We start from the raw sequence: 11299 nt of genomic DNA, 5'->3' as shown, positions 1-11299 counted from the left end.
GGGATATAGGGTGCAAGATGAAATTCACTCCTACTCGTTTTAGGGTTAGTAGAAAAGTTATTTTCTTAAGGACTAAATCCAAGTCTTTAACAAAGGGCCTCAGCTTCTCATTGGCCCGAGAGGGATTCGGTTTATAGGTTGGACCTTAGACCAATTGTTCAATAGTGAATCGGTGGGATTTGAGGAACAAGGATTAGTCTTAGGGGTAAAATAGTATTTTGACCCAACCGAGGTTACGAACAACCTGTGAAGGATTAACTTACTGAGGATGGTTGTATCAGATGGATAGAAATATATCTATAGTGATGGGAGTTCAGCTACCGGACTTTAGAGGAATGACCAGTTAGTTAATGAATGCTGATTAGCTCGGTCTAAAAGAGTTTAGCAAGTTAATCTTGGATCGTTGGAGTCCATGATCTATAGGTCCATTAGGTTCCCCTGCTAGCTCATACAGAATTAACTTAGAACAACATGTTGGAATAATTTGAATTGTTCGAATTAGGTAAAGAGAGAGAAACTGACTAGTATATGTGATATAGTCATCAGTTATAGCTTTAAGTTAGAGCTTTATGTTTAAATGTGATTTTAAAAATATGAATATGGATTCATATTCAAAAGCCCGAAATTGATGGAAATGATCAAAGTTGTAAAAAGTCAAAATGTTGACTTTTGACTTTGAAAAGTCAAATTTTGACCAACTTTATAAGGAGAGAGAAGAGGAGTGGGACAAAGTAAGCAGAGCGAAAGAGACTAAGCCTTCGTATGAGAAGCAAGGTAATCCTTATTGACATCTCAGTTTTCGCCTTTGAATCGACCCAGAGAGGAAGCAATAGCTGCGAGACCGCGCGGGGGAGTTTCAATTCCGGTAGCGGTGGTTGAGGCTTGAAGTTGAGTATGAGTTTGGAAAGCTGAAAGATGCTCACTAAACTCTTAGGGATGAAGGTGTCTTCCCTTGTTTCGACTGGAGAAATGATCGAAGACAAGTTGCAAGGCGAAGAACTGCTGCTGGATGAAAGAAATTTGAGAAAGATGAAAAATAGTGTGTGGGAGGGTTTAAGAAAAGAGTAAAGTAAGAGAGAGAAAGTTGCATTTTTACAAAATTAAAAAATAAAAATAAAATAAAAATGAGCTTTAATGTCAGTTCTAAAAAAGCAGGGTGTTTAATATCAGTTTTAAACCGACATTAAACATCCGCCTTTTGAAAAACGACATTAAAGCCCATTTTTCATTTTTTCCCCCCGACATTAAAGACTAGATTTCTTCTAGTGACTCTAGAAAGAATTGTTTGATCTATTTTTTTATTTGATCTGATTCAATATCTCTAAACTATAGTACACAGTAATTCTAAGATTTTTGTATTCATCTTCAATAATCATGTTATTTGGATGGTATTTGACCTGTCGAAAAGATATACTAAACAATATGTTATAAACCAAGTGCTAGTGCTAACAGATACACAAATATACATCACTATTCAAATTGATATTGACGAAGATAGAGCAATTAAACAAAGATACACAAATATAGACAAAGATAGAAGACTATACAGACAGACATTGGCATTCTATTGTGTTACCTTCACTTCTTTTTCTTTCCTAATTTGTTTTTCTTGTGCCTTTCCTTTAGATTTCATTGCTTTGCTTGATATTGCTTGCTTCTTGCTCACCATCTATTTATAAACAAAAAATTTACGATTAAGTTACATAGAATAAGAATGATTATCCAATTAAATAAAATGAATATAGATTAAGGCCTCTTTGTACGGGAGATAGATTGGGATAGATAGAGATAGATGATGGAGATAGATCGAGATAGATTTGATTGTGGAACCAAAATATTGAGTAACGGCTCGAATGCTGGAAATAAATTTTTTAGGATTGATGGAGAACGGAATGTGAAGAACAAGACAAAGAAGAATTTCGGAAGTTTTGTTGAAGAAGGTAAGAGGAAATAAATGATTGAAGAAGAAGATGTACGACAAAAGTGATGTGAAGAAGACGAAGTACTGTAAAGATGAGGAGGAGTCTGAACAAGGGCCTTCTCCTTTTTATAGTACGTTGATTTCAATAATATTTTTGTAATTATGAGTAACTGGGCTTGGCTTCTCTAAATGATTGCTTAGACTTACACGATCGTCCATACATATGTGGCGATCATTCAAGGTACTTAACACTATCATTTATATTTAAAGCTTTTCACCATCATTTATGGTTTATTATCTGATCATTTAAATTTGGTTCTTTTTCACTATCGTTTATGACAATCTATAAGATTGTGTATCAATTGTATCATTGTCTACATGATGGCCTATGATGATCGTTTAGTAGAACATTACTCGCGTGCGTGTGGTCGACTAATCACATGTTGATTGGGCATTTTTTGTATTTTTCTTTGTGGGCCTGTGGACTTTTTTCGTTGTTGAAATTATTCTATACAGTGTAAATATTTTACCAGTTTGTTTTATTTTTTAAAAGACCCTTAAAATTAAGATAGTCAAATTAAAAATTACCTTAATTTTGGGGCACTACATTCTTCCCTCCTTAAAGAACTTTCATCCCCGAAAAACTCAGAATATCGAGCTCTCATGTCATAATGAATAATATTTTCCACCAAATTTCAAAATATTTAATTAAATATACATACCCATGCATATATATTCAATTAATCAAACACATTATACCAAATAAATTTTTTAACTTCTAATTTTAATTAAGAAAATTTTTCATAAATATAACAAAACGGTAAACTATTTACGACCTGTGTAACAAAGCCCATGAAGTTAGCCATTTTTTAAATATTTCAGGTTTGCCCTTTCCTTTCGTCGTCTTTCTTCTCCTCTTCGTTTGCGACTTGATTTTTTTTCTTTCCATCGTCTTTCTTCTTTTCATTTTTTTTTCAAAACTCTTATTTGGTTCAAGATCGTTCATCGAATATAAAAGATCTATTTTTTTTCAAACTTTTGTTTCGTTGTTCAAGATCGTGTACTAAATATAAAAGACTAGAAAAAAAACGTTATTTAGATTTGGCTACCCAAATCTAGAATATCATCTACAAAAAAAAATAGTCAAATCCGATCATGTACAAAAACTAAATTTAAACGATCGTGTACCAAATCTTGAAAAAAAATCATTTAGATTTGGCTACCTAAATCTAAGCGATCGTGTAACCAAATATAAACAATTGTGTAACCAAATTAAATGATCGTATACAAAGAATTTAAAAAAATAAATCGTTTAAATTTGACTACCCAAATTATCGTATAACTAAATCTAGACGATCGTGTATCAGAATTTGACTACCAAATTAAACGATCGTGTACAGAAAATTTAAAAAATAAATCGTTTAGATTTGAATATTAAAATCTAAACAATCTTGTATCAAACAATAGCCAAATATAAACGATCGTGTACCAAATATATTACGCGCATTGTTGATGGCATGGTTGACAGGCCATTTTGGTATTTTCCATTTGGCCTGTGTGCTTTTTTCGTTTTCCGAATTGTTTTATACAATGTAAATATTTTACCGCTTTGTTATATTTTTTTTAAAAGTGCCCTTTAATTAATCTAACACCAAAAGAAAATCCTTAAACTTTTGGGGTTTTACAGAAATGGTCTCATCGCATAGTCTAATCTTGCCTATATGAATCTTATCGCATGCATAAGACAGATCGCAAGTGGAAAAAAAGATCAATCGAAAAAAATCATGTAAGTAAATAAAATTATAAACTATAAATACATATAAATTGTATTGTAAGCACAAAAAATGTAGGGGGTTTTAAAAAATACAACAAACCGGTAAAATCTTTATATCATATAGAACAATTCTGAAAACAAAAAAAGCTCATAAACCCACAATGAAAAATACCAAAGACACCCCGATCAACACGCGATCAATCGACCACACGCACGTGTGAGTAATTTTCTTCGAAACGATCGCGTACTACATTCATGATACACAATCGTATAATTAATTTTTAACAATGGAGAAAAAAACTTCAAATTTAAAGATCGTGTTGACCATGCTAAATAATTGTGTTTACCATGGAAAACAATCGTGTAGATCATGAAAAATGATCATGTTGATTCTGGTAAGCGATCGTGTAATCCAATGTAAATTATCGTTGAAAACTTCAAATCTAACAATTGTGTTAACCATGCTAAATGATCGTGTAATACAATAGTTTACATCATATTAAAACGATCATGTAGTTCTTTTCAAACGATGGGAAAATAGTTTCAAATTTAAACTATCATGTTGAACATGGTAAACGATTGTATAGATAATGGTAAACGATCATTTAGATCATGTTAAAATTATATTTAAACGATCTTGGATATTATCGAATACGAGGAAGATGAAATAGTTTTAAAGAATGTTATCGAAAATGATGATCGTTTAGATTATGTCAAAATTATATTTAAACGATCTTGGATATTCTTGAATACGAGAAAGATGAAATAGCTTCAAAGAATCTTATCGAAAATGGTGAAAATAAAATAGGAAACTTAAACAGGAAAATAAATCGTTTGAAAATATATGAGAGAAAATTTGGAAGAGGAGATGAAGAAATATAAGAATAGAAGATGAATAAATCGCAAAAAAGAAAAAGAAAGAGAAGTGACGAATCATCTACGATACTTAAAAGGAAAATCCAAAAATTATAAAAATATGATCCAAATTCACGAGAAGTGACGAACTGTAAATATTTTTTTTTTTTTTTGTTTTATTACATTTATGTAAATCAACCACAAATATATATTCTAAAATTAGTAACATGTCTTGAATTGGAAACAATTACGCGTATATAACGGGTGCCAACTAAATTTAGACGAACCCATGACACTACCAATCATCCGATTGAGTTGATGAGAGTCTTCAAATCATCGGGTCTTTTGAACACCCGTCAAGTAAAACAAGGATCATTCATTATTATGGTTTTGTTTGCTTGAATTTTCATCACATAGGAGTAAAAGTGGATGAAAATATGATTAAGAGAAATTGATCAGTATAGGAATCATCTGATTTAAGCTATTTAATTAGTGGGATGTGATATGAAGTACGTAAGATTAAGAATAGAAAGACAAGTGTATTTGTCTCAGAGTAACAATAATCCAATCCGATCCACCTAATCAAAACGAGCTGTGCATAAATAAGCAAAAACAATAATACAACTTGCTTAATGTGTTAAATTGCCACCGAAGATAATTTGATTATTTAATAGAGTTTTGATTTCAGATCCAATAATTGAGAATCAAAGTTGGTACTGACTTATACAACTTTGTTCAATGAATCAATTTAGAATCACTGATGATTAAATTCTAAAACTAATTTTTAAGTATAAACGTAACAGAAATTGTAGGTAATATCACACCTCTTAACTTTTGCTTTTCCATTCAAAAAATATCATTGTTCTTACTTATATTTGATATTAGAATCTGGGACAATGCGACAATAACCTAAAACAAGTGGCAATTCCAACTTCTACCAAACAGTAATACTTTGAAGATTTATTTTAAATAGTAATATCATTGGGTTGGAAAGCTTTTTACCGTTGTAAATGAAATCAGAGAGTACTTCTCTTTTTTCTTTTGCTAAATTACCCCCAAGTTGATGTTTGTGCAAGATAATCTTAAACTTTTCGTTGTTTAAAAAATACCATTTCATTCAAAAAAAGGATTCTAAGAATGCACTTATCGTTAATTTTTACTTTAAAGTTTTTATTTCAAAAATACTCATGAACAATTGAAAAGTTTCAAAAAAATACTTTTAAATTAAAAAAAATTAAAAGAAAATGCTTTTATTGATCCAAATTTCACAAAAGTTTTCATCAACTAAAATCAAAATCATAATTTTAAATTAAAATCATGACTTTAACTTAAAATTATTGTTTTAATTTTAAATGCTAATAAATTTGGGGTAAAAATTAAATTAATGAAAATATATTTGAATTTTTTACAAATTTAAAGATATTTACGAAACTTTTCAATATTTTAATGGTATTTTGAAATAGAACTTGGTTTCTATCATCCAAAACCAAAACTAACGATAAGGTTTCTATCATCCAAAACTAATGATAAAGGTATTTCTGAACTCTTTTTGAAAATTTAAGAGCATTTTTTACATATTTGAGAGTTTGAACTCTTTTTTTAATGAAAACATCAAAGTTGGGTACATTTTTAATAATTTAATCTTTTTTATTATTGAGTTTAAAAAAAACAAAATAGACATTATAAACCTCTTCTCTCTCGCAGTTAGTCATACGCATATATATAGCTAAGTGCATAGATATTAGATGTAGATTATCCAAAAGGATTTTACAGCTGATTGAAGAAGTCAACATCTCGAGTATGTTATTTGTCAAATCGAATATGAAACATAAAGATAACATGTAATCAAAATACATGAGTGTTTTGGCAGTGAGTTCAAAATTGTTTCCCAATTTTCAATAATCCCAACTATAGTGAATAGTGATTGTCAAATAATTAATTAATGAAATAAACATTATTACTCTGAAGTACTAAAAAGTGAAATCGTTTCTATATATGTATGTATAGTCTTACTTCAACGGAAAATTCCCATTAAAATTCATTCCTACCATTTCGTGGATCATACCAATGACCGTTGACAACTTTTTTACAAATATTGAGGAGTTCATATGAATTTTGCTGCAAACGGCTAGCTACGAAATAATTGCATGATGTCAAAGAATGTAATGAAATCAACATAGGAAGACTTAGAGAGATAAGAACTTCATTTCAAGCAATAAAGTAGACATCAGTTGAAGTAGATAAGAACTTAATTTTTCGAGAAACAGTTTAAAGTGAAGCAACAGTAAGAGTGAAGAGCAATGACAAACACTAGAAGTATGACTGTTCTTGTAAACTAACCCTTGTTCTATCTAAGTGAAAGGGAATTGGCAAGAAAAGTACTTGATTCGACTCTATTAGAGAGAGGGTCCGCATGTTGATGATTGGTCGGTTTTTCACCTGCTCCAATTTTCTTAATTATATGGCTTTTGTCTATTAGCTAAGATGACCATGTGGGTTGTCCATTTCTGAATTGAGTGAATCAGATGACCTTTCCAATCACCAGAAGTTGATGACTGGAACAGAATCTAAATAAATAATAATACCAACTTCCGTTGCATATTGGGATAAGAAGAAAACTGAATTACCAACCAACCTTTCAGTTCCATGGAAGAAGACGAAAGAAACTTCACCTCAAACAAAGGGAAATAAAAAGATGTGGGATAGAAAGGGTGACATCTTGGTAGGATTTTAATGGAAACTTTCTACTTCGCAGTTCTTGAAAGAAGATGATGGAATAATGTCCTTTGTCTTCCATGTGGGTTTGTGGATTTGAGTGCCACAGATATTAAATGTATCCTTTTTCACTATAAATTCAATGTACGAACAATAAGTAGTGTCCAACGTAAGCTCCGAAACTCGCAAGCTTCTCTCACTATTCTATACCATAATTAGAAACACCCATCTTAACAAAGGACTGCCCTAAATTGGAGGAGAAAACATGATTCGTCTACATATACAGGCATAATTCTTAATCAAGTTTCCTAAACCAAAGTCATTACGAAACCAAATGTTGAAAGTAAATACATATTTGAAGAATTAGTGAGGGTAAAAGAGCAAAACTTGTATAATTTGCAACAAGATCTTGGTTGCTTCATTGTTTTTCCTCAAGCGGGATCGCCAAACTGAACACATAAACCTTGTATATATAGACATAGTTCTAAACAAAGGAAAAAAACAAAAACGAAAAAAAGAAAAAACAAAACAAAACAAAAAAGAAAAGAAAAGGTAATATTGACCGATTAAATTTTTTTAGAAAAGGATAAACTAATATGTTTCTTCTCTACCTTTTATATTCTTCACGCATAAAAAGAAATACATGAGCACATACAAATAAGTTGATCTCGGTTCTATGGTTCCAGCTTCAAGGAAACAACTCGAGATTGTCTGTTACGCTTAGCCACCTTGAGAAACACCATAGAGAGGCATGATGGTGCCCACCATGGCCGACGTACCTTTTGCTCCCCTTTCAAGCAAGCCACTGGAAGTACATAACTTAAAGAATAAACAGCATAATCTTAATGTCAACTGGAAAAGCAGACATACATAGTTAGGGTTGCTTTTGGAATGGCGATTCTGAAAGTTCTAATGTTTCAAAAGCGAAGTTAAGCAAACATATACATCAAATTACTGCATTGGAATTAAAAACAAAGTTCAATGTAGCTTTGATATTTCTAAGAGTACTTAAAAGTACCTTAAAATAGCCTAATAATTTGGTTTGCGGTCTATTTCTTTTGTAACATTTGAACTTCTTTTTTTATGGACTTGTGTTCTTGTATGCCATCGTACATTCTTTCACTTCTGTCAAAAAGGAAAAAAAGCTACTAGCCTAATGTTTCTTATAATCTAAATGGGGAAAAGGAGGAAAAAGATGTACAGTGGCTGCTCCAAAAGTTATCTCAAACCCCCTCTTAGCATAACAGCCAGTGCGTGCATCAATTTTTCAACTATGACTATCAGAAACATGCTAATAACAACAGGAGATTGCAAATACATCAAATAAGGAGATAAATAGTTGATTTACAGCTTCAAACTTTTAAAGACGAACACAGACTGCTTAAAACGGAGGGAAAAGAAAAGGTAAGAAACATTGAAGAAGGTTCCACAAAAAGGCTTACTCCTACTCTGTTGTAAAATATGCTAATTCGCATGCATTTAGTTAAGATTTGGGGGATTTAGTTCTGTTTAGAATTTAATTAATTTCAAACCATATGTAAGAGTTCCTGAAATATCTGAATGTAGCAGTAGGACACCTCGGGAGTTCTTTTTCCTAATAAATTTCAATTCAAAAGAGAAGAAATGTTGTTTTGCACACAGACCTTTAATTCGTCGAAGTTCCTTACAAAGTGTGATGAAATCTCCCCATTTCATATGGCATCGTCTGATAAACCTTAGAATCTGTTCGGTCGTGAACATTGACATCCCTTCGAGATACTCACCATTGACCCCATTTTCTTTAAAAGTCTGGCGATACCCTCCAAGATTTATCTCTTCCAACCACAAACCAACATCCTAAAGGGAAAAAGCGTTGTAATAAGCATGCAGGAGGCACATTATAAAACAAATTTAGTTACATTTATTGTTAAAATTTTAACCCAAGATGTGATATGATGTATAGTCCAAATGCTGAAAATATCTTTTTCCATGTAATGATATCTTCTTCAACCCCATATAATAAGAATGATGATATGTTTCCAGAAGATTACACAAGTATCAAGCTAAGCAATGGGAACATAAACACTCCAACTTGAAAGGACAGGGAGAAGTTTAAAATGATATCTTCACACATTATTGCACTTGAAGAAGCTAAGAAGTTATGTGAAAGGATACTGAAAACGGAGAACATAGAAGCACTATGACATTGCCAATGTAAATTTTTTAGTTCCCCGAAAAGTAATTTCATATATTCAAGATTATAAGAATCGTTTTCAAGATTTCCAGCTAATTACAAAGTTCACAAAGGGAATCATAAAGAAGAAGATGAAATGGAACTACAACAAGGAAAAGTAAAAAATTCCAAAAAGGAAGGAAAACAAATCCTAGTGCAATAAACAGATCTTTGCGTGTTTAAATGAATTCTAGAAAGTGATATTTTAGAATCAAGCTCCTAGCTACATTAGGGACTATCAATAAATTCATTTCACAATTAACAATTAGTTACAAAAGCCTTCGGTGGCTAACGAAACACCAACATCCTAATCATAACATACACAATTGGAAAAAAAAATTAGACACCAATCAAACCTCATTGATCCAGTAATCACACGTTACCATTAATAAACAGAAGAGAAAAAAACAAAAGAAAGCACTGTATGACTATCAAATACTGGAATAAGCAATGAATGAGAAAGGGTAGAGCAGTGAATAGGCATCAATTTCAGACCTCACAAACCAACACTGTAATTAACACAGAACCAATCAGATTTTGAAGTAGAAAGGCGAAGGAGTCAAAGATCTTAACAGAAAAGATCGAAAACGAAGGAGGAGGTATGATTTGGAAATACCTCAACAGTCCAAATGAAGAAATCAAGAGGTTCAGGTCGCTGCTCCTTGTTCATCTCCCTATGAGGTGAAGCGGAATTTCAGAAAACCTAAAAATTGAAAAGAAATCGCATCAGAAATTGAGGTGATAAAGAAGAAATTGATGAAAGTGAGTGAGAGAGAAGTTGAAATTCACCTCGTTGTTGATGTTGTTGGTGAGAAGAAAAGGTAGGTCAGAGGAAATTTCTCTACATTTGATTGAGAAACAGAAGTTGAAACAAAGAGAAGGAGCGGAGGGTTGTTGCTGTTGTTGTTGATGATGATGTTTGAGAGTTGAGAGTTGAGAGTTGTGAGCAGAGAGTTGAGAGTTGAAGAAGGAAGGAAGGAAGGAAGAAATGGAAGAAGGGTTTTGATCATTTCATTATTTTTTCTTCTCTTTTTTTCTCTTTCTTCAATTCCATTCCCTCGCACTTCTATGCTTTGCCTTACTGTCTCTAAAACTCCCGTTCCTCACGCGCTGCTTACTTCTCGTCCACCACACGCTTCTTCTTTATTTTTCCTCACTCACCCTGCCCTATGCTACTATTCCTTTTTTCTATCTCTCTTTTTCATTCATTATTTTATACAATTTGGTTTTCAAAATTTAGATTAAAATGCTAATAATCTTTCGGCTGATTTTAGACCACAACAATAAATTCAATCAATAAGTATAAAAGAAAAGGAGATTGAAACTAAGATGGTGCTAAAGGAAGGATGGGTCGACCTAATTTTGAATCTTGGTAGCCAAAATCTTGCGTAATTACACCCCTAAGTTCAAATATCTCAAATAGCGATTGATTAGATTATCATATAATTAGATTTTGAAAGGAAACCAGAAAAGTTACACGTCAACCTTTTTTTTTTATAAATGTATCATTAATAACATTCCATATGAAGTAATTCTGAATCCAACTCACGAATTCTCTAGCTTTCACACTATTTCACTCTCTAGCTTAAGTATCTGAGAGTGCATGATAAGCCTCACACTAGTGTACATATTTTCTCTTTTATCGGTCACATTGTTCTCCCTTACAAACAACATTTTTTCTTTTTCTTTTTTTTTTTTGCATCATTGTCACTTGAAAATCAAGCACTACAAGAAGTTATGTTTTTAGTGGCACACCAAAAACATCATTAAAACACAAAAACACATCACTAAAGGTATTAGCAACGCAGAGCCATTCGTCACT

At 31.9% G+C, this 11299-nt stretch overlaps 1 protein-coding gene across 2 annotated transcripts; it reads right to left on the bottom strand.

The window, feature by feature from the left end:
• Positions 1 to 7632: 7632 nt before the first annotated feature.
• Positions 7633 to 10536, bottom strand: LOC103502119 (uncharacterized). 2 transcript variants are annotated; one of them, XM_008465952.3, is made up of 4 exons: positions 10267 to 10536; positions 10094 to 10151; positions 8909 to 9101; positions 7633 to 8070 (listed from the first exon to the last, which is right to left on the bottom strand). In XM_008465952.3, the coding sequence occupies exons 1-4, from the start codon at positions 10485 to 10487 to the stop codon at positions 7940 to 7942; spliced, it is 603 nt and encodes a 200-aa protein (XP_008464174.2). In that variant the 5' UTR covers positions 10488 to 10536; the 3' UTR covers positions 7633 to 7939.
• Positions 10537 to 11299: the final 763 nt, after the last annotated feature.

The sequence above is a fragment of the Cucumis melo genome, chromosome 11 (genome assembly GCF_025177605.1).
Source record: "Cucumis melo cultivar AY chromosome 11, USDA_Cmelo_AY_1.0, whole genome shotgun sequence".
Lineage (NCBI taxonomy): Eukaryota > Viridiplantae > Streptophyta > Magnoliopsida > Cucurbitales > Cucurbitaceae > Cucumis > Cucumis melo.
This window is presented reverse-complemented; position numbering and strand designations above follow the sequence as displayed.

Coding starts and splice junctions, on each gene's coding strand:
- LOC103502119 (XM_008465952.3), bottom strand. CDS start 10,487: ATGATCAAAACCCTTCTTCCATTTCTTCCTTCCTTCCTTCCTTCTTCA. Junction 9,102..10,093: donor TCTTCATTTGGACTGTTGAG/GTATTTCCAAAT, acceptor TTTTCCCTTTAG/GATGTTGGTTTGTGGTTGGA. Junction 8,071..8,908: donor GGAACTTCGACGAATTAAAG/GTCTGTGTGCAA, acceptor ATGTACTTCCAG/TGGCTTGCTTGAAAGGGGAG.